Below are 23,435 nucleotides of genomic sequence, written 5' to 3'. Positions count from 1 at the left end.
CAGGCTATCATTGTATTATTGAAAGGAAGGTATGCTATCTTTCATTCACTTCAATTTTTTGCATATTTTATTCTGATATTGACAAGTAGATTATAGTACAAACAGGCTTTCCAGTTCTGTACTCAGTGTTCAGCTGCATTTTGGTAGAGAAGTTATTAACTGACATCTGTTTACAGTAGATGGAAGAACAATTTTAGAAAGTTCAAGTTGCTTTGCAAAATATGCACTCAACATTTTGCATTTTCTTTATCCAGCTAACTCAGTAGGAATATTACTTGACTAGTGATTGAAGTGTTCATTACATTACCTGCAGTGATATTTCTGCATTGTACAAGATAATTAAGATTATCAGGATGAGATACTTTTTGGCTTTGCATCATTGCTGATGATTCACATCTAACATTCATCTGTTCTGAGTCTTCAGGTCGGTGTACAGTCCAATTTGAGCAAGGCATTGCCAGTTGCAATGGGTGCATCGTAGATATTCATTGGCTGATGTAGGGGCTACTGCTGCATGCTCCTTCCTGCAATGGAACTTTTCGGTGGCAATCTAAAGAAGTTCTTCAAATTTCTGTGCTCCAATGTGGAGACTTTGGTCATGTGCAGACTGTTCTCAGCTATAAGTCAATCTGACATGAAATGATGTCTGACTTGCATGAGTCCTTGTATCTTTGCTTTGGCTGCCCAATGGGCCTACTGGGACCATTAGGCCCTCCATACAGTGCATCTTTTGGTAAGCAACCATCATCCATTCTAATGATGTGGTCTAGCCATCATATCGAAGTCCCCTGAACATTGCCATGATACTTTCTGGATTAGAAAGCTGCAGTACTTCTGTGTTGGGGACTCAAAATTGCTAGTGGAAGCCAAGGATCTTTCTCAAGCAACGCATATGAAATGAATTCAATCTGTGTTCCTGTTTCTGATATGTAATCCAAGTTACAGCGCCATACAGCAGTCTACTTAATACACAAGTATTACAGATTCTTTGTTTTGTGGCAATTGAGAGTTTTGGGTTTATCCAGGCTCTTGCCTGAAGCTTGCCAAATGCCGCAGCAGTATGTGCCAATACCTCCTCATCAAGCAGCACTACCAATACAAACTGATATCTCCCCATCAAGCTTCAGTTCACTAGAGACTGTTGACTCCAGGTAGCAGAATTTGTCTGCATTGTTAAATTCAGTGTTGTCTAATTGTAATTCTGCTACAGACTGACCACCTTGCGTCATTGTCACTGTCTTTTGTAGGCTGATCGTGACCCCAAATTCTTCAGCAGCAGTTGAGAAAGCGCTTAGAATTGATTGCAGACCTTCACCTGAATGCACTGCAAAAGCTGCATCAGTAGCAAACAGGAGTTCATGTATCAGAATATGTCTCATTTTGCTCTTTGTTCAACCTGTCCACATTGAGAGCAGTCTTCCATCTGTTCTTGTGCACAATAATGCTCCTTCTCTTAAAATCTTTATCCCAAAAAGCATATGCAAGAGGAGGCAGGAGAAGAAGATGCAAACAATGTTGGTGCAAGAACACAACCCTGCTTTACTCCACTGAGTATTGGGAATGAATCAGATGTCATTCCATTATAGATGAATCTTCCTTTCATTTTACGGTGGAAAGATTTCATGATCTGGAGTAGTTTTGGTGGACAACTGATTTTTTTTGAAGAAGACGCCAGAACAGACAATCTCTGCTAACTAGATTGAAGCTTTGGTCAGGTCTACAAAAGCAACATATAGTGGCTTCTGCTGTTCTCTGCACTTTCATTGAAGTTGTCTCAAGGTTGAACGACCAGCTCTGAACCCACATTGGCTTTTTGGAGAGACATAATTGGCAAGTTTTTGCAGTGACTGAGCGCTATCCGGGCAAAGAACTTTCCAACTACACACAATCGTGAAATGCCACAGTAGTTGTTGCAATCTGACTTGTCACCTTTGTTCTTGTACATGGTCATGATTTGGGCCTTTCTTATTTCCTGGGGAACAACAACTTTTTCCCACATGCTGCTGATCAGCAAGAACAGTTCATGATGCAGACTAGGGCCTCCCAGCTTATAGAGTTCTGCTGGCAATCCATCAGCACCAGATGCTGTAAGGTCTTCCATTATAGGGATGCATCTAGTTCATGTTTAACTGGTTGGTCATTACCATAACCTTCAGTGAAATTTCTGCTTTGTGTAAAATAATTAAAAGATTACCAGGATGAGACATGCCGTTTCCAGGATTATGCCATAAATCCAGAGTAACTGGTGCACAGTTTGATAAAAAATATGCAGGCTGCAGTTGTGAGGTTCAGTAGGTAGAATTTACCATGCAGTAGAATATATTTTTCTGTTGACTGGTAGCTCCAGCTAAAAATTCTTTCATGGGCAGCAATACTGGAATCACTTTGCTGGGACACTGGCTTTCTGATGTGCTTACAATTTTATATGATTGTAATACTTGCTGATGAACAAGTGGAAAATTATAGCTTACAGGTCAAATAAAACGTGTTTTGATTTTCTTTCTTAAAGAATTGATCTGAAAAGTCCAATAATATATAATACCACAGCCAGAATACACAATCACTGTTGCCTCTTGAGCCAATGTATCCATGCTGTTGGCCACAATAGCACCACCTACAGGATAATAATGGTTTAACTTATTTTCTGAACCCTCACAGGTTACAGACCTTACTGTACAGGACGCCCATGGTTCCCGTGCTTTTTCTGGAACCTGAGCTATCTTCCAATCTTATTTCCCTGCCCTTTTTACTTTGATACTCCTTTTCAAAGAACTTACCCGATCCTCTGTTAAATTATGTTGTAGTCTCTACTTCAGTAGCCTATTGTAGCAAAGCATTACCTATTCTAATAAACTTCTGTCTGAAAAAGAATCTTCTGACTTCTGCTTTTTGTTCTTTTACTGATAATCCTCTGTCTGTGCCCCTTGTTGCCAATTCAACACCAGTGCAAGCAACCTTTCATTATTTATCCTCACAAAACCTTTCATAATATAAAAAAAACACTACTAGATTCCCACTTTAACTTGTATGTCCCAACAAAAAGCCCATTTCTGAGCCTTATTAATAACTAAGCTCTCATTCCTTGTATCATTTTAAAGAGTCTTCACTGGACCCTACACATCGTTCTAATGTGCTTCCTATAATGGGTTGATGATTTGTTTAAATTCAGTGTGCTTGAAGATAAAACCTACAATTCCAATTGTCTTTTTAATCTTTTCTACCTCCACCCAGACCTTTAAATATCACTGTGTAAAACCCTAGATTTCTCTATTCCCCGATTTAAGAATCTTACTGTTTATGGTACACTTCCATTCACTGTTCTTTTTCATAAAATGCATTACCTCATATTTCTCTGTGTGAATTTGCAACTGCCACCTATCTGCCCAGTTCACTAATGTCCTTTATGGAAGGCAATCTACCATCCTTACCCGGTCTGGCCTACATGTGATTCCAGACCCACAGCAATTTGATTCCCTCTTAACTGCTTAGCCAACCATTCAGTTGTATCAAACAGCTACAAAAAAGTCAAAAAAGAATAAAAACAGATGGACCACCTGGCATCAACCTAGGTACTGGAAACAACAAGGGCACACCCTGCCCAGTTGACCCCACAAAGTCCTCCTCACTAAAATCTAGGGTGCCAAAATTGGGAGAGCTGTCCCGTAGCCTGACATAGTCATACTCACTACCTTACAGCCAACGTCCCAGAGTCCTCCGTCACCATTCCTGTGTATATCCTATCCCACTGGCAGGACAGACTCACCAGAGATGGTGGCACAGTGGTGTACAGTTGGAGGGAGTGGCCTGGGAGTCTTTAACATTGCCTTTGGACTCAATGAAGTCTCATGGCATCAGGTCAAACCTGGGCAAGGTAATCTTGCTGATTACCACCAACCACCCTCCCTCAGCTGAAGAATCAGTATTCCTCCATGCTGAATGCCACTTGGAAGAAGCACTGAGGGTGGCAAGGGCACTGTCCTCTGGATGGGGACTTCAGTGTCTATCACCAAGAGTGGCTCGGTAGCACCACTACTGATTGAGCTGGCCAAGTCCTGAAGAACGTAACTGCCAGATTAGGCCTGTGGCAGGTGGTGAGAGAACTGAGAGAAAAACCTACTTGACCTTATCCTCAGCAATCTACCTGTCACAGATACATCTGTCCATGACAGTGTTAGACGGAGTAACCATTGCGCAGTCCTTGTGGAGACAAAGTCCTGTCTTCATGCTAGGGATGCCCTCCATTGTGTTGAAGTGGCACTACCACTGTGCTAAATAAGATAGATTCAGAACAGATCAAAACTGAGCATCGATGAGGCGCTAAGGGCCATCAGCAGCAGAATTGTATTCAACCACAATCTGTAATCTCATGGTCCAGCTTATCCCTTACTCGATCACTACATCAAGCCAGGGGATCAACCCTGGTTCAAGGAGGAGTGCAGGAGACCATGCCAGGAGCAACGCCAGGCATACCTAAAAATGAGGTGCCAACCTGGTGAAGCTACAACACAGGACTACATGCATGCTAAACAGCAGAAGCAGCATGCTATAGACAGAGCAAAGCGATCCCACAACCAACAGATCAGATCAAAGCTCCACAGTCCTGCCACATCCAGTCGTGAAAGGTGGGAGACAATTAAACAACTAACAGGAGGAGGAGGCTCCACAAATATCCCCATCCTCAACAATGAGGGATCACAGCACATCAGTGCAGAAGACGAGGTTGAAACATTCACAACCATTTTCAGCCAGAAGTGCCAAGTGGATGATCCTCCTGAGGTCCTCAGCATCATAATTTGGTTCACTCCAGGTGGTATCAAGAAATGGCTGAAGGCACTGGATACTGCAAAGGCTATGAGTCTAGACAACATTCCGACTGTATTACTGAAGTCTTGTGCTCCAGAACTAGCTGCGCCCCTAGCCAAGTTGTTGCAGTACAGCTACAACACAGGCATCTATCAGCAATGTGGAAAATTGCCCAGGAATGTCCTGCCCACAAAAAAAAGGGCAAATCCAACCCAGCCATTTATCGCCCGATCAGTCTACTCTCGGTCATCAGCAAAGTGATGGAAGATGTCGTCGACAGTGCAATAACCTGCTCATTGATGCTCAATTTGGGTTCCACCAGGGCCACTCAACTTCAGATTTCATTACAACCTTGGTCCAAGTGCAGACAAAAGAGCTGAACTCCAGACGTGAGGTAAGTGTTACTGGTCTTGACATTCAGCCAGCATTTGACTGCGTGTGGCATCAAGGAGCCCTAGCAAAATTTAAGTCACTGGGGTCTGGGGTGGGGGGGGGGGGCGCGGGGTAGAAACTCTACTGGTCGGAGTCATACCTAGCATAAAGGAAGACAGTTGTGGAGGCCAATCATCGCAGCCCCAGGTCCAACCATCTTCAGCTGCTTCGTCAATGATCTTCCCTCCATCATAAGGTCAAAAATGGTGATGTTCGCTGATAATTTCACAATGTACAGTACCATTCACAACTCCTCAAATACTGAAGCAGTCTGTGTCTGCATGAAGCAAGACCTGGACAGCATACAGGCTTGGGCTGATAAGTGGCAATTAACACATCAACAAGTGTCAGGCAGTAGCAACACTCAAGATGGTTGACACCATCCAGGACAAAGCACCCCATCCACCACCTTAAACATTCACTCCCTCTGCCACTGACGCACAGTGGCAGCAGTATACAAGATGCACTGTAGCATCTCACCAAGGCTCCTTCAACAGCATCTTCCAAACCTGTGACCTCTACCACCTAGAAGGACAAGGACAGCAGATGCATGAGTATGCCACCACCTGCAAGTTCCCCTCCAAGCCGCAAACCATCCTGACTTGGAACTATATCATCGTTCCTTCACTGTCACTGGGTCAGAAGCCTGGAACCCCCTGCCCTCTCCCCAACAAACACCGCCAGAACAGCACTGTGGGTGAAACTAGACCACATGGACTGCAGTTATTCAAGGAGGCAGCTCAAGGGCATCACCACCTCCAGGGCAATTAGGGGTGGGCAACAAATGCTGGCCTTGCCAGCGACACTCACAACCCAGGAACGAATAAAATAAGTTCATTTAACCCAATTGTCTAACTTTAGTATCACAGTGAACGAGTTCCTAGTTCCAAGTCAGGATAGTTTGTGGCTTGGAGGGGATCTTGCAGGTGGTGGCGTACTCATGGATCGGCTGTCCTTGTCCTTCTAGATGGTGGAGGTCGCATGTCTGGAAGATGCTGTCGAAGGAGCCTTGGAGAGTTGCTGCAGTGCATCTTGTATGTGGTACATACTGCTGCCTCTGTGCTTCGGTAGTAGAGGGAGTGAATGTTTAAGATGGTGGATGGGGTGCTAATCAGGTGGGCTGCTTTTTCCTGGATGGTGTCGAGCTTCAGGTATGACTCTGACCAGTAGAGTTCCCCCCCCCCCCCACCCCCTTAATTCCCATTGACTTCAATTTTGCTCGGGCTCCTTGATGCCACACGCAGTCAAATGCTGCCTTATTGTCAAGGTCAATGTTGAACAGGGTTTAGGATTTTTTTAAAAGTTAATCATATCTAAAATTGTTACTCTGTCGATTGCCCCTCAAGGAGATTATTATATTTCAACTGATTTCAAAGTTAGCGCAACTTTTTTGCACATGCATTGCGATGTCATGACACCACCATGCGAATGAATCCCAACAAAGTTGGACAAGGTTTTGTCAGTGCCTGTATGAGACAGCTGTTTAATTCCGAGGTAACTTCAGAAGCAATTCACTTTTGCTAGTGTGTGAATGTGCTACAAGAAAATTCCACTATGACCCTACACCTATCATTTAGGGATTTTGAAGAACGGTTGACATTGCTCGACTTATTTATATTCAGCAGAAATCAGTGTAAAGAACGATCTTGCATTTATCTAACATCTCAGACCTCCTCAGGAGGTCTTAAAGCAGTGTACAGACAATGAAGTGCTTTTTTGAAGTGTCGTCACTGTTGTGATGTAAGAAAATGCAACAGCCAATTTGCACACAACAGGGTCCCACAGACAGGAATGTGATGATGACCAGATAATTTTTTTTTGTGTGATATTCATTCGGGAATCAATATTGTCCCCTTGAGAGGGCAGATGAGGCCTCAGTTTAACATCTCATATGAAAGTCTAAGTACAGAATGCTATAGATCAGAGTGATCCATCAAATCAAATAAGTTTACAACACAGAAGGAAGCCATTAGCCCATCTTGCCTGTTGGCTCTTTGTCAGAACAATCTAAGACTAATCCCAAAATAAAAATAGAGACTGCTAGAAACGTTCAGGTCTGGCAGCATCTGTGGGGAGAGAAACAGTATTAAAGTTTCAGGTCTATGAGCTTTCATCAAAACTGAGAAAAGTTAGAAATGTAATAGGTTTTGAGCAAGTGAAAGGCAGAAGGTGGGAAGAAGAACCAAAGGGAGGGTCTGTGATAGGATGGAGGGCAGGATCGATTGGTGGTACAAAGCCAAATGGAGTTGTCATGGGAAAAGGAAAGAAACAAAAGGTGTGTTTAATGAGATATGAATGACAGGAAAGCAGCTGTCCAAAAGCAAAGTAAAAGAATTAAGAAAGAAACAAGAGAAAAAACTGAATCAGCAAAAAAAAAAGAAACAAAATGGGGGCAGAAATTATGATCTAAAATTGTTGAACTCAATATTGAGTCCGGAAGGCTGTAAAGTGCCCAGGCAAAAGATGAGGTGCTGTTACTCAAGTTTGCATTGAGTGTCATTGGAATGCTGTAGCAGGCCAAGGACAGAAAGGTCAGAGTGGGAGCAAGGTAGGGAATTGAGATGACAGGCAACTGGAAGCTCAGGGTCATGCTTGCAGACTGAATGGTGGTGTTCCACAAAGCAGTCATCTAGTCTGCGTTTGGTCTCCCCATTGTAGAGGAGACCACAATGTGAGCAGTGAATACAGTATACTAAATTGAAAGACATACAAGTCAATTGCTTTTTCACTTGGAAGGAGTGTTTGAGACATTGGCCGGTGAGAAGGGAGGAGGTAAAAGGATAGGTGTTGCATCTCCTATGCTTGCATGGAAAGGTGCCATAGGAAAGGGAGGGGATGTTGGTGACTGAGGAGTGAACCAGGGTGTGGCAGAGGGAATGGTCCCTTCGGAATGGTGAAAGGGAAGGGGAAGATGTGTTTGGTTCCGGCATCATGTTGGAGGTGACAGAAATGGTGGAGGATGATCCATTGAATATGAAGGCTGTTTGGGTGGAAGGTGAGGACAAGGGGGGCCCTATCTTGGTTCTGGGAGGAAGGGGAAGGGATGAGAGCAGATGTGCGTGAAATAGAATGGTTGAGGGACCTGTCAGCCACCGTGGGGGGGAATCTTCGGTTGACAGACAAAGACATATCAGAAGCGCTGGTGTGGAAGGTTGCATCGTCTGAACAGATGCTACAGAGACCGAGAAACTGGGAGAATGGAATGGAGTCCTTACAGGAAGTGGGGTGTGAGGAAGTGTAATTAAGGTAGCTGTGGGAGTCCATGGGCTTATAGTGAATATTAGTTGATAGCCTATCACCTGAAATGGAGACAGAGAAGTCAGGGAATGGAAAAGTCAGAAATGGACCATGTGAAGCTGGGAGAAGTGTGGAAATTGGAAGCAAAGTCAATGAAACTTTTCAGTTCATGATGAGAGCAGGAAGCAGCACCTATACGGTCATCAATGTACCGGGAAAAAAAGGTGAGGGAGGGGGCCTCAGTAGGACTGGAAAAGGAATGTTCCACATATCCCACAAAAAGGCAGGCATATATAGGACCCATGCAAATACCCATAGCAACACCTTTTATTTGGAGGAAGTGAGTGGAGTTGAAGAGAAAGTTGAGAGAACGAGTTCAGGCGGTGGCAGAGGAAGGGTTGGTGGATGGAGACTGGTTGGACCTCCATTCAAGGAAGAAGCAGAGAGCTTTCAGCCTGTCCTGGTTGTGTGGGGGGTAGGGGGGTGGTGGTGGAGGTGTCAAGGGATTGAACGTCCATGGTAAAAAGGAGACGGTTAGAGCTAAGAAACTGGAAACTGTTGAAGTGGTGGAGGGCATCGGAAGATTCACGGATGTAGGTAGGAAGAGACTGGACAAGGGGTGAAAAAATAGAGTTGAGGTAGGAAGAAATCAGTTCAGGGGGTAGGAATAGGCTGAAACAATGTGCCTAATTTTAACTCTGTCTAAGTGAATGGGTTTTGAGTGAGTTAAAATCAGGCACAATGGGTCTCCCAGTCCTTTTTGTGGATTTTGGGAAGGAGGTAGAAGTGGGCTGTAAGAGGTTGGGGAACTATGAGGTTGGAAGCCATGGAGGGAAGATCTCCAGAGGAGATGGGGTCGGTGACAGTCCTGGATATAATGGCTTGATGTTCAGTGGTGGGGTCATGGTCCAGAGGAGATGGAGGGAGTGAGGGGAGACTAAAAATTGAGGTGGCCACTGTCATGTCAGCAGTTTTCAATGAAACGATCCAGATCAGGTAAGAGGCCAGAGGGAGGGGTCCAGATGGAGGGAGAATACTGGAGCCAGGTAAAAAGGTCTATTGTGCGGGGGGAGGACTCCTGGCCAAAGAAGGGAAATAGAAAGCAATGAAGGTGAATGAGGTAAAAGAGATTTACAGCATTCACGTCTGAGAGAAGAGCAGAACTTTTTCAAGGGGGCATTCCTGGAAGAGAAGTGGTGGTGAATTAAGCAATAATACAAAAGCATCTAATCCCACTGCCCTGCTCTCTCCCCGTAACTCTATGGGCTGGATTTTACCAGCCACCTGATGTCTGGGGTCGTGGGTGGGGGAGGGGGGGGGCCAGGAAATATCTCTGGGAGAGGCCTGCCACAGGCCTTGATGCCAGGAAGGCCTCGCCCCATTTTACCGGCAGCGGTACGGCCTCCTGGCGGCCCACCCACTGCTCAGCGATGGAAACCTAATTTAAATATTAAAATAAATGTTAAGTAATGCATAATTAATTACCTTGTCACAATGGCCATTTCACGCCGATATTCCAGCTGGTTGCCAGAACTCCCGTGACTTCGGAACACAGGTGGGGAGGGAGGAGGAGTTAGGTTTTCAGGGCGGTGGGGGAATGGGGAAAACTCTTGCTGTTGGTTGAGGGGGTGGTGGGAAGGGGTTGAAGGTCAGAATTAATAAAGTTCAGGGGTAAAGTTTGGGATCGGAAGAAAAGTTTTTTTGGGGGGAAGGGGCAATTAAACTGATTAGACATTGTTGGGTGGGAGAGGGGGTTGGAACTTTGAATAAAATTTTATTTTCTTTTTTTTTTAAACTGTCACTTAAAAAATTTAAATGCTTCCTACGGGCCTGAAGCCTTTTAAAAACAGTGGCGCTGGACGCCGTTGCCGAGGATGGAGCGCCCACCTCCTCTGCGTCATCAAGGGCGGGCGATCTGCCTCAGAAATGTAAATGAGCTGCCGCGCGCATCTCTCGTCGTTTTTGAAGCTCGCTGACATTGGCGGCAAGCTGGAAAAATTCAGCCCTATATCTTTCTCAATATTTTCCAATTGTTCCTTTTTATTATTGTGGTAAAATATTCCATGCTCCAAAACTATCAATAAAGACATTTCTTCAAACACCAGCAACAACTTGGATGTATATAGCAACTTTAATGTAGTAAAAACATTGCAAGGTGCTTCACAGGTGTGTTATGAAACAAGATTTATCACTGGGCCACCCAAGGAGATAATGGGACAGGTGACCGAAAGCTTACTGAAAGAGGTAACTTTAAGGAGTGACTTACAGAAGGAGAGAGAGGAGGAGATTCAGCGAGGGAATTCTGGATCTTCTGGCCTAGGCAGCTGATGACACGGCCACCAATGTTAGACCAATGAAAGAAGCTAGTATTGGAAGAGCATAGAGATCTCAGAGCATTGCAAAGCTGAAGGAGATTACAGAAATGGGGAGTGTGAAGCCGTGGAGATATCTGAAAACAAGGATGAGAGTTTTAAAACTGCAGTATTGCCGGACTGGAAGCCAATGTATGTCGGCTACCATAGGGTGATGGGTGAATGGGACACGGTGCGAGTTGAAATTGGGGCAGCAGTGTTTTAGATGAGCTCAAGCTTATGGAAGGTGGGAGATCTGCCAGGAGAGCATTGGAATAATCAAGTCTGGAGTTAACAGAGATATGGATGAGGGTTTCTGCACTTGATGAGCTGAGACAAGTGTGGAGACGAGCAATATTGCAGAAGTGTAAGTAGTTATAACACATTGTTGGACCAATCGTTTAGCTTTTCTCCCCTCCTCTCTGAAGGCAAGATGAGAGTGAGAACATTGGTTGTTTTTTCGCGGTTGTTTCTTCGCTTCCTTAACTTTGGAGCACAGGAGATACAGAATTCAGCACTGACTTGATCCATATGTTCTTTGTAGTTTGGTATCTCACTGGGCAGTGCATTTTCTGTCCTGCAAGAGGTGGTAAAAGAGGAGATAAGCATGCTCACTGGATTTGAAGTGCCAGCAACATGACTTGTTTGATGGTGGAAGCTTAAAACCAATTGATCTTTGATTGTAGACTTGGATTGTAATTGGATACCTGAACCAGGCACCAGGCAGGTCTATAGTTCCGGGACTGTTAATGATTATTAAGCCAGGTTGGCTGGTCAATGACACTTGGAGGCTTGCTTCCCTAGAAAGGAGATGGCTTGATTCAAGGATGAAGTGAACTTTACCTGCAATACGAGATTCCATTCCCTCAAGTTTATTTTACCCAAAATTTAATAATGTTAAAAATGGCTAATCGTTTAGGACTTCATGAAAAAAAAAATTCCATTTATCATCTAATCCTACCAGCATGACCTGGTTCCCAATTACATTGAGCAGAAACTGATGTATTCCATTAATGGTCATAGCGAGGATTGGTAGTGTGCTTGGCAAATGAATGCAGTTTGATATTTGAACAGTCTTACAGTTCTGTTGGACCCAGCTAACTTAAGTTTGACCCTTCCTCCTTGTTCTGATATCATTTAGTTTAGTCTTGCTTCCTTCCTAATCTCCCCTGATGCCTGCACTTCTAGCCAAAATAACTTACAGTATAAATCTAAAACTGCTATTCAATTGTCTGGGATATATTTTATAATAAAAAATTGGAAAATAAAAGCACTGAAAAGAAAATGTTAAATGAATTTTTAATAGTTACAAGTGAGGAATATTAGATAAGCTATTTCTTTCAGATGCCAAAGAATGGCCTCAAACAAACTACAAGTCTGTGGTTAGAGAGAACTCTTGTCATGATCAAGATATTTCATCAAATTAATTCTTCAGTGCAGTATCTAACACTAGATGTTTTTTTTCTTGTGATTTGCAATTTTTAATGCCATGATTTCTTTTATTCATGTGTAATGCTGAAAGTTACAGGCTTGGCAGTTTTAAAGTTAGCGAGAAAATTGACAATGTAAATCAACCATTACCAATATTACGTGAGAGACATGACATGGAATATTACTTATGACTTTGGAGATTTTGCAGTTTTATTTTTAAAGTGGATTGTTGGCAGATGGACTGTCCAGCGGTCTTCCACTAATTGTACAAATCCTACTTTCTGTTGATTTAAACAGTTTAGGATATTTAGTATTAAGCAATTTCAAATGTTGGCACTTTGAACTCTTCTGAATCAGATTTCCCTCCCTTCCCCACTCCCTTCATCACTTAACCAGCACTAAAATTTCTCCTGTAAGCTGCAGTAACGAGTCATTTCTGGTGTGCCATCCTAGTATTAATAAATATATATATCAATATGTATTTATACAAGACACCAAGATCTTTCGGTGCTTCAATACTAATGGTTATGTAATGTATTGTCTATTGGATTAAAATAATCCCACCAGGAAAAGCAGCAAGTACAGCTAGTCATCAGCAATACTGTTCTCTGTCGGTGACTAAATACTCCCTTCCCCAACTAGCCTGGTGGGAAAAGTCAATATCGCATCAAAAGGACAGGTAAACACATAGGAGAGCTCATTTCACCTGGTTTCATTTTGTATTTTCTCCGATGATTTCTACTCTATCTGCAATTTTAAATGAACTTTATTCTCTTACTGCAATTTGATGAGTCCATTAATAAGTTTTCTGTGTTGAAGAAAAAATATTAATCATTTCTTATTAGAGCTACAAATCTTAACAGTCTGTACTGCAATAGAACCAAACATGTGTATAAAACAGAGGGCACAAGATGTTCCATTCATGCTTAATGCTGTGGTTGTACAAGTCTGTCATGTATCATATTTTATAGAGTTGAAATTGTACTTTTGCAGTTTAGAGGAACTTACACAGAAGACATCTCTTTGTGGTGTTACAAGACTGAATGTTGAATACACAGGCCTGTCACTTTTCTGTTTTATGCTGTGGGTGTACTGTAATTGGAATTCCACAGCGCACAGATTTAACATTAAAAATTTACACTTTCATATTCTGGCAAAAAAGTGCAAGCATATTAAATGGGAAGTGGGCTAGTCTTTGCAAGTATAAATTCAGAAATATTTCAGAAATAAAGTTTAACCATTTCAGTTCAATGTAAATAGGAATAATGAAAGTGCACTAGACTCGAGCCAGTCTGTTCAACTAAAATTCCTGATACCTGGAAACATCTTTGCTCAGTTCTGTACCCTGTCAAGGCGAATAATATCCTTGCCATGGTTAGGTGACTAGAAATGTATGCAGTACTCCACATGGTTCTGACCAACACCTTATGCAAATTTATAGTTTAGATATAATGGGCCTGATTTTAACTCGCTCAAAACCCATTCACTTACACAAAGTTAAAATTGGGCCTAACGTTTTCAGATATTTTATTTCATATCTTACGTGTTTCTATGGATTGGACCGGCAATTTTTTCTATCTGGTGGTAGGACTTTTATTTTTAAAAGGTGGGTTAGCAATGAGAGATCTTAAGCAAATATGGAATGAAAACCTTTTGAGTTGAGTAACCATTCCATCGGACTTGAAATCTGAAAAGCACATTAGGAGGTACTCTAATAAAATTTATTTCTGGATGTAATTTCTCTCCTCTTTTTCCAGATCTGGTGAGGAAGCGCTTTGGTACTAAAGATCAGGAATACTGCTATGTGTATAAGAGGCTAAAGGGAGTCGCAGATGACGCACTGGCTTCCAGCAGCTACTCTGACGTGAACCTCAGCAAACTCTTCCAGGCATTCAGTGCAATCAATAAATGAAGGAGACACGATCACCTCATTCTTTTTTTGAGGCTAGATGAGCTGTATTTTGGGTGGCAGAACAATAACAAAATCATTGCAGTTAATGCTTTTTGGGATTTGTGAAGCTGTCTGTAGCAGGATCGCTCTTTAAATGTGATACACAAAGATGTGAATAGTCTTGGAATTTAACCCAGGCTACTTGGTGGAGGAAGTTAGAAGAACAAACCTATTAAAAAAGGGCTCAACAGTGTCATTAAGTGGACTCCTTAATGTTTGTGTTGTCATCGTCCATCTACTTTTCTATCAATACATCAATTAGACCGATAAAGAGATGAAAGCAGTTTATTAAAAGCTGGTTGGGGAAAGAGTGTTAGGGTTGATGATTCTTTTTTTTAAAAGAATGATCTGTGAAGCCAGAAGACTAGGAAATGAGAGTGGTTGGGATCACTGTGGAGTACACTTAGAGGAGAGTGGAACAACGGGTCTCATTTACCAAAATCTGAACAGTCTATTGAAGTGACTGAAGTACATTGGATTGGAGAACTAGCAGACAAAACACAACCAGTTTTTAAATAGGCAGCTGACAATGATTGAAGCAAATACAGCAATGTCTGGCAGAGCCGCTTCAAACCTCAGTACTTTCCAAGATTTCTATATGTACTGCTTCCTATTTTTTTTAAAATGCCATCATTTTTATATAAGAATGCTTTTTACACATACAATGCATAGATGTTTTGAATAAAATCAACTCTACATTGTTTCTGAAACTGTTTGTATCATATGATTAATGTTTAAATAAATGACCATTATTTCTGTTTAAAACTATTCCCATCAAATTTATTGAAAGTTTTTCCATTTGTAAATCTGTATGTCTTTCCTACATTCACAAATGGCAACAACATTGTTGGTTCTTCCTCTTAAGTTGCGGAAATCCTTTTATGTAACCACGCAAACTCTTTATATCTGAAAGATTATAAACAGCTAACATTGTGTATCATTTCTCTGAATTTTCCTATTAAATGCTACAAAGAAAAAGCTTTCTTTACAGAGGGACTGTTATTGGAAGGAAAGATCGATAGAAAGCAGAGGAGAAAATGGTTGACGGAAGTAACGGACTGGATGCAGTTGACCTATGCAGAATATATAAGGGCAGCATAGGGCAGACAGAGGTGGAAATCCATGGGCTGTCAAACTTCTGGGAAGAAGATGACACCAACTAACGAACAGAGAGTGTGGATAGAATCTAGAATTCTCTACCACAAATCATTGCTGAAGCAGAGTCCATAAACTCTTTTAATGAGAATTAGGTAGTTGCTTGGAAAAAAATATATATTAAAAAGATATGGAGGGAAGAAAAACAACAGCACAGACTAGTTCCAAATGGGCTTTTTAAAATTTATTCACGGGATCTGAGCGTCACTGACAAGACCAGCATTAATTGCCATTCCTAATTGCCCTTGAGAAGGTGGTGGTGAGCCGCTGCCTTGAACTGCTGTAGTTCTTGTAGTGAAGGTGCTCCCACTATACTGTGAAGGAGGGAGTTCCAGGGTATTGACCCAGCAATAGTGAAGAAATGGCAATATATTTCCAAGTCAGGGTGGTGGTTCACTTGGAGATAGTGGTGTTTCCATGCATCTGTTGCCCCTCCTCCTTCTAAGAGGTAGAGGCCGAGGGTTTGGCAGGTATTGTTGAAGTCTTGGTGAGTTGCTGCAGTGCATCTTGTAGATGGTACACACTGCAGATGTGGTGCTTCAGTAGTGGAGGGAGTGAATGCTTAATGTGTGCCATGCAAAGGGGCTGCTTTGTCCTGGATGATTTTTTTTATTCTTTCATGGGATGTGGGCATCTCTGGCAAGGCCAGAATTTGTTACCCATACCTAATTGCCCTTGAACTGAGTGGTTTGCTAGGCCATTTCAGAGGGCAATTAAGAGTCAACCACATTACTGCGGGTCTGGAGTCACATGTAGGCCAGACCAGGTAAGGACGGCAGATTTCCTTCCCTGAAGGACATTCGCGAACCAGCTGGGTTTTTAACGACAATTGATAGTTTGCATGGCATTATTGAGACTAGCTTTCAATTCCAGATTTTTATTAATCAATTGAATTTAAATTCCACCAGCTGCTGTGGTGGGATTTGAATCCCAGTAATTAACTTCTTGAGTGTTGTTGGAGCTACACTTATTTAAGCTAATGCAGACTGTTTCATCACATTACTGATATGTGTCTTGTCGATGGTGGACAGGCTTTGGGGAATCAGGAGGTGAGCTTTTCGCCGCAGAATTCCCAGCCTTTGACAAGCTCTTATAGCCGCAGTATTTATGGGGCTGATCCGGTTAAGTCTCTGGTCAATGGTGAACTCACGGTGTTGGTGGGGAATTCAATGAGGGTAACGCCATTGAATGTCAAGGGGAGGTGGTTAGACTTTTTTTCTTATTGGTGTTGGTCATTGCCTTGTTGCTTGCCACTTCTCAACCCAAACCTGAATGTTGTGCAGGTCTTGCTGCATGCAGGCACAGACTGCTTCATTATCTGAAGAGTTGCAAATGGGACTGAACACTGTGCAATCATCAGCAAGCATTCGCACTTCTAACCTTATGATGGAGGGTCGTCCATTGTTGAAGCAGCTGAAGATGGTTGGGCCTAGGACGCTAGGCTACTGCAGCAATGTGTTGGGGCTGAGCTGATTGGCCTGCAACAATCACAACCATTTTCCTTTGTGCTAGATGTGACCCCAGCTAGTGGAGAATTTTGCCCCTGATTCCCATTGACTTTAAATTTACTAGGGCTCCTAGATGCCAGATTCAGTTAAATGCTGCCTTCACATCGAGGACAGTCAATGACGTCTTAACCCTGAATTCAGCTCTGTTGTGCATGTTTGGACCAAAGCAGCAATGAGGTCTGGAGCCGAGTGGTCCTGGTGGAATCCAAATTGAACATTTGGTGCCACTTGATAGCAATGTTAACAACACTAAGAGTAGACTGATGGGGCGGTAATTGGCCGGATTGGATTTGTCCAACTTTAGGTGAACAGGATATACCTGGGCAATTTTCCACTTTGTCAGGTAAATGTCAGTGTTGTAGCTGTACAGGAACAATTTGGCTAGGGGTACGTCTAGTTCTGGAGCACAAATATTCAGTACTGCAGCTGGGGTGTTGTCAGGACCCATAGTCTTTGCTATATCCAGTGCATTTAGCTGTTTCTTGATATCACACGGAGTGAATTGAATTGGCTGAAGACTGGCAGGACTGCAGGGCTTTGATTTGATCCATTGGTTGTGGGATTGCCTTTAAAAAAAAAATCAAATATTCATGGGGTAATAGTCACAGTAATTGTGTTGGTTTTCTCTGTGGATTTAAGTGACTCATGGTATTACATGCAAAGGTACCAATTTCACAAATGCATGTTGCCAGCAGGGAGCCTCGCCCACATTTGGAAAATCAATCCAAATATATTTGAAATTTGCATAGTGGTAGAATTAACACACAATGCGCATATGCTTGAAAGTCAGAAGTTGAAGTCAGTGATATTGCAGTAGAAGACCTCACTAATAGACTGTAATTAAACAACGTTATCTGCAAACTTGTTGTTTTATTAAGTAGTTGGAGAAAAATCATGAACGATTTTTTAAGCAGCAACAGTAGTGCAACCTCTGAGTCCCTTTAGTCACTGGATTATTGACTGCTGAACATGTTGCCAATCAATAGGTTATTAAAGTTTTGATTTTTTTATTAACAGTATAAAGTATGAGTTAAAATTTGAAATTAAAATCTATCTCAAAGGTTGGATGTTGCCTTTTTAAAAATAAATATCATTGTGACTTCAGAAGAGATTCTGGAACATCATTGAGAGTTTCAGGTCTAAAAGAGCACATCGAAAAGAGCACACAGCATTTAATGTTCGTAGAACAGCTTGCCTTGTTGACTAAACATTGATTTTACTGTAAACTTTGAAATATATTGGAAGCAAGAAGCTTTCCATTAGTAACCTAATTAGAGGTTTATTGCAGATTGGTACAGGATGTGGTAATCTTGTTCAGAGATTACTTTTCAGGTACCTAGTTGCAAGTATTATAATTTTGAAGAAACAATTGCCTTAATGAATTCTGAATTTGTTTTGCAGTTCCCACAATTAGAAGTAATACATTTTTTTCTCTAAATCATGAATCATTTAATTTCTTAACTAGTTAAGGATGCCCTTTCATTTCACCTCCACAGAGAAGGGATTACATTATCCCTCTTAAGAGTTTTGTTTCTTGGTTCAATCATTTTCATTGCTTAGTCTTGCCTGTTCTGTTAGATGCCAGACTTCTTTATAAACCATACTTCTAGCTCTTTTTCTCCAAATCTCAGCAGCAGCCTTGATTTGCCCAAGTGAGCAGTAAAAGGTTCATTTTCATAAATTTTTTGAACTCTAATTGAATTATAGCCCTGGCACAAAAGGAGACCATTCAGCCTGTCATGTCCATGCTGACTCTCTGCAAGAGCAAATCAGCTAGTCCCATTCCCAGCCCTTTCGTTGTAGCCCTTTGGAAGTACAGCTGAAAATGAATTGACGCCTTTACGAGGAACGGTCACAGACCTGAAATGTTATCTCTGCTTTTCTCTCCACAGATGCTGCCTGAGCTGCTGAGTATTTCCAGCATTTTTTGTTTTTGTTTCAGATTTCCAGCATCTGCAATATTTTGTTTTTGTTTCAGGAAAAATATTGTTTCAGTTGAGCCATTACAACTTCTCAATAAATACTGGGAGCTTTCATTTGTTCTTGTAAGTGTTGATGGCTAGGCCAGCATTTATTGCCCATCCCTAATTGCCCTTGAGAAGGTGGTGGTGAGCCACCTTCTTGAACCACTGCAGTCCATGTCGTGTAGTTACTCTTGAGGGAGTTCCAGGATTTTGATCCAGCGACAGTGAAGGAACAGCGATATAATTCCAAGTCAGGATGGTGAGTGACTTGGAGGGGAGCTTGCAGGTGGTGATGCTCCCATGCAGCTGCTGCCCTTGCCCTTCTAGGTGGTAGAGGTTGCAGGTTTGGAAGGTGCTGTTGAAGGAGCCTTGTCGAGTTGCTGCAGTGCATCTTGTAGATGGTACACACTGCTACCACTGTATGCCAGTGTTGGAGAGAGTGAATGTTTAAGCTGGTGGATGGGATGCTAGTCAAAGGGGCTGCTTGTCTTGGATGCTGTCGGGCTTCTTGAGTGGTGTTGGAGCTGCACTCATCCAGGCAAATAGAGAAGTATTCCATCAAACTCCTGACATCTGCCTTGTAGATGGTAGATAGGCTTTTGGGAGTCCAGAGATGAGTTAGTCCCAGCAAAATCCCCAGCCTCTGCTCTGCTCTTGATGCACACTATTTAGATGGCTGGTCCAGTTAAATTTCTGGTCAATAGTAACTCCCCCCAGGATGTTGATGGTGGGGAATTCAGCAATGGTAATGCCATTGAATGTCAAGAGGAGATGGTTAGATTCTCTCTTGTTTGAGATGGCCATTGCCTGGCATTTGTGTGGTGCAAATATTACTTGCCACTTATCAGCCTACGCCTGAATGTTGTCCACGCCATGCTGCAGGATTTCCTAAGGGTGCAGTAGCTTTGATTCAGCCATCCTCGGCTCCTTTAGTGAACGTCACTCCATCTGTTTTCAGAACTAGGACTGTTTAATAACGTCTCTACAGAGTTCAGCACTTTCCACAGTCCCTCTGGTAATGAAGCGTATACGAAAAACAGATGGACCACGTGGCATCAACCTAGGCACCAGAAATGACAAAGGCACACACTGCCCAGTCAACCTTTCAAAGTCCTCCTCACTAACATCTGGGGACTTGGGCCAAAATTGGAAGAGGTGTACCGCAGACAAGACGGGCAACAGAGCGACGTAGTCAAACTCGCCGAATCATACCTTACAGCCAATATCCCAGACTCCTCCACCACCGTCCCTGGGTATGTCCTGTCCCACCTTCAGGACAAACCCACCAGAGATGGCAGCAGAGGTGGGAGAGAGAGGCCCTGTAGCCCTCAATTTTGATTCTTGGTCCCATGAAGTCTCATGACATCAGGTCAAACATGGGCAAGGAAACGTCTTGCTGATTACCACCTACCGCTGTCCCTTAGCTGATGAATCAATACTCCTCCATGTTGAATGCCACTTGGAAGAAGCTAGGGTGTAGAATGTAGTCTGGGTAGGGAATTAAATATCCATCACCAAGAGTGGCTTGGAAGCACCACTACTGATGGAGCTGGCCGAGTCCAAAAAGGCATATTTGCCAGACTGATCCTGCTGCAGGTGGTGAGAGAATGAACAAGAGGGAAAAACCTACATGACCTCGTCGTCACCAATTAAGAATGTTTCTGAAAATGACATTATTGGTAGGAGTGACCACCGTACAGTCCTTGTGGAGACGAAGTCCTGTCTTCATGTTGAGGTTACCATTCATCGTGTTGTATGGCAAGACCACCATACTAAATGGGATGTTCAGAACAGATCTAGCAGCTCTAAACTTGGCATCCATGAGGTGCTCTGGGCCATCAATGAGAAGTGCAGGTGAGCACGCTAGGAGCAGCACCAGGCATACCTGAAAGTAAGGTGCCAACCGGGTGAAGCTACAACACGGGACTACATGCATCAAGGAACATAGGAAATAGGAGTAGGGCATTTGGCCCCTCAAGCTTGCTCCGTCATTCAGCTAGATCATGGCTGATCTTCTACCTTAAAGCCATTTTCCCGCACTATACCCATATCCCTTAATATCTTTAATATCGAGAAAACAGCTGAAGGCACTGGATACAGCTAAGGCTATGGATCCTGACAACAACCTGGCTGTAGTACTGAAGACTTGTGCTTCAGAAATATCCGCCAAGCTGCTCCAGTGCAGCTAGAACACTGGCAACTACCCGACAATGTGGAAAATTGCTAAGGTATATCCTGTCCACAAAAGGCAGGAAAAATCTAATCCGGCCAGTTACTGCCCCATCAGTCTACTCTCAATCATCATCACACTAATCAAAGCTGTTGTGAACTGTGCTATCAAGTGACGCATACTCAGCCATAACCTTCTCACCAATGCTCAATTTGGGTTCCACCAGATCTCCTAGGCTCCAGACCTCATTACAGCCTTGTTCCAAACATGGATAAAAGAGCTGAATTCCAGAAGGTCATTGTTGAAGGAAGGTCATTGATGAAAAAAGGTCATTGATGAAGCAGCTGGAGGACACAACCCGGAAGAACTCCTGCAGTGCTGTCCTGGAGCTGAGATGATTGACCTCCAACAACTACTTTCCTTTGCGCTAGGCACAACTCCAACCAGCGGAGAGATTTCCCCAATTCCCATTGCCTCCAGTTTTGCTAGGGCTTCTTGCTGCCATGCTCGGTCAAATGCTGTCTTGATGTCAAGGACACCAGTGGCCTGGGTCCCTCGACCATACTAGGCCTTGGATGGTTGCATTTCCGGCAGCAGCCACTGCCTCCATGGTGCCAGCCTCTGATTGGCCAGCAGCTCTTACCAGGCGAGACTTCTATCCCTGGGGTCCTGAAACCCGGGGCAGGCCCACTGCTGTCCACTTAAGTGCCTGGTTGGCATGTAGTGCAGTGAGCTTTCCCAAAAAGAGGTGGCACCTGGCTCTTGCTGGTTCTTCTGCCCATGTCCAAGACCCCCATCACCTACATGAAATCCCCTCCTTGGTCTTGATTCCCCATGTAAAATATCACATGAGATCTAATGGAGAATAAATAAAAACAATTTCCAAAAAATTAAAATATTCCAAAAATACATTAATTAAAAATGATAAATAAATATCTTTTAAATCCAAGATTTTTTGCTGTTTAGTCAAGTAAAAATCACAATGTCCATAATTCCAACAGCATTATTCAACCCTACTAATTTCTTGCCACAGAAGACAAACGCAGTTCCATGGGGCATTTGATCATTTTTCTATACTTATCCCAATTACTTTCAATCACATACTTAATCAGATATTTATCCAAATATTTATCTTATTTGAAAGAATTGGTCAACAGAACATTGACCTACGTTTCCATGGGCGTGTATTCCATGAAGGTGAAAAATAAATCCATAACACAAACATATTTTCTGATTAGTTTCAGTTGAAGTTTATTCATTTTGTATGCTTATCCTCTAGTTCTATTCTCAGAGTGTAAGTTAAACATCCTATTTGTGTTTGCGTTTTCTGTTCCGCGTCTTATACTGCGGGAGTCCAGCGTTTGTTACACTGCATGGGACCAAAACTTCAGTGGGAGACTGGTAGAACCTCAGAAAGCAGTGGAGAAACTCAACTGCACTATTTCTGGGAGCCGAATCTTGCTTTGCAAGGGGCAAAACCTCGATGGGAGGAATAAGAGGGGCAGCAGCACTCTCTTAACTTGGAATTCTTGCTCTACTACTTTGATCAGGACCCAGTATATCTTTGCAGGCGTTGCACCAAAAGAATTGAGACATATTGTTTTCCAGGTGGATAAAAATTAACTTTACCAGGTGATCCAGGCCAAAGACCCTCCCAAACAAAGAAGAGTTTTTTTGTCGACAATTGCTTGATACTTGATCATCCTCCTTACACAATGTGATCCATTGCTGGAATTATTGGGGGATAAGAGCTTTTCTGGCTGTGTGTAGCAGATTGGCGCTGATGTTGCACCCAAAGTGACACTTGCACCCATTTACCTCACCAAAATGGACAAGCTCCCAGACCAATACATCAGCATTACGAGTTCCTGCTAAATGTGCCTGTTTGTGGCCCTTCGAGGAAGCTCTTAAAATTTCAGAGCATGACAGCCCCCCATTTTACTTTCATTTTTAGTTATTTTTTCTTCCTTTTTTTACATTCTTTTTTACATCTTTTTTACATTTTTTACAATCTTTTTTTGCATTTATTTCATTTCATCTTAGTTTGTTCAGTTTGCTTACCCACTGTTTTTATCAGGGTTTTTTTCAGGTTTGCACTTGCTGCTGTTCAATATTCAGTGTATTTACACCTAATCTGTACTAATGCTTGGTCTTTCAACACACCATTAACATATTGTTTGCCTTTGCTCCATGACCTTTTGGTCAGCTATGTGGCCTTGTCCAATCTACACCTTCTCCTTTGTTATCTCTTGCCCCACCCCCGGCTCACTTGCTTATAACCTTTTACATTTCTAATATTTGCTAGTTCCGAAGAAGGGTCACTGACCCGAAACGTTAACTCTGCTTCTCTTTCCACAGATGCTGCCAGACCTGCTGAGTGATTCCAGCATTTCTTGTTTTTGTGTACCTACACTACATGGACTACAGTGATTC

The 23,435-nt window shown here is 42.7% G+C and overlaps 1 protein-coding gene across 1 annotated transcript in view; it reads left to right on the top strand.

The window, feature by feature from the left end:
- pola1 (polymerase (DNA directed), alpha 1) overlaps window positions 1-15,183 on the top strand; it is a 314,072-nt gene extending 298,889 nt beyond the window's left edge. Inside the window, exon 37 of the mRNA XM_068040569.1 lies at window positions 14,012-15,183. Coding sequence (XP_067896670.1) covers window positions 14,012-14,166 — 155 coding nt within the window. The 3' untranslated portion in view covers window positions 14,167-15,183. The remainder of the gene's footprint in view (window positions 1-14,011) is intronic.
- Window positions 15,184-23,435: the final 8,252 nt, after the last annotated feature.

The sequence above is a fragment of the Heterodontus francisci genome, chromosome 10 (genome assembly GCF_036365525.1).
Source record: "Heterodontus francisci isolate sHetFra1 chromosome 10, sHetFra1.hap1, whole genome shotgun sequence".
Taxonomy (NCBI): domain Eukaryota; kingdom Metazoa; phylum Chordata; class Chondrichthyes; order Heterodontiformes; family Heterodontidae; genus Heterodontus; species Heterodontus francisci.
The sequence above is the reverse complement of the archived record's forward strand: the minus strand, read 5'-3'. Positions and strand labels throughout refer to the sequence as shown.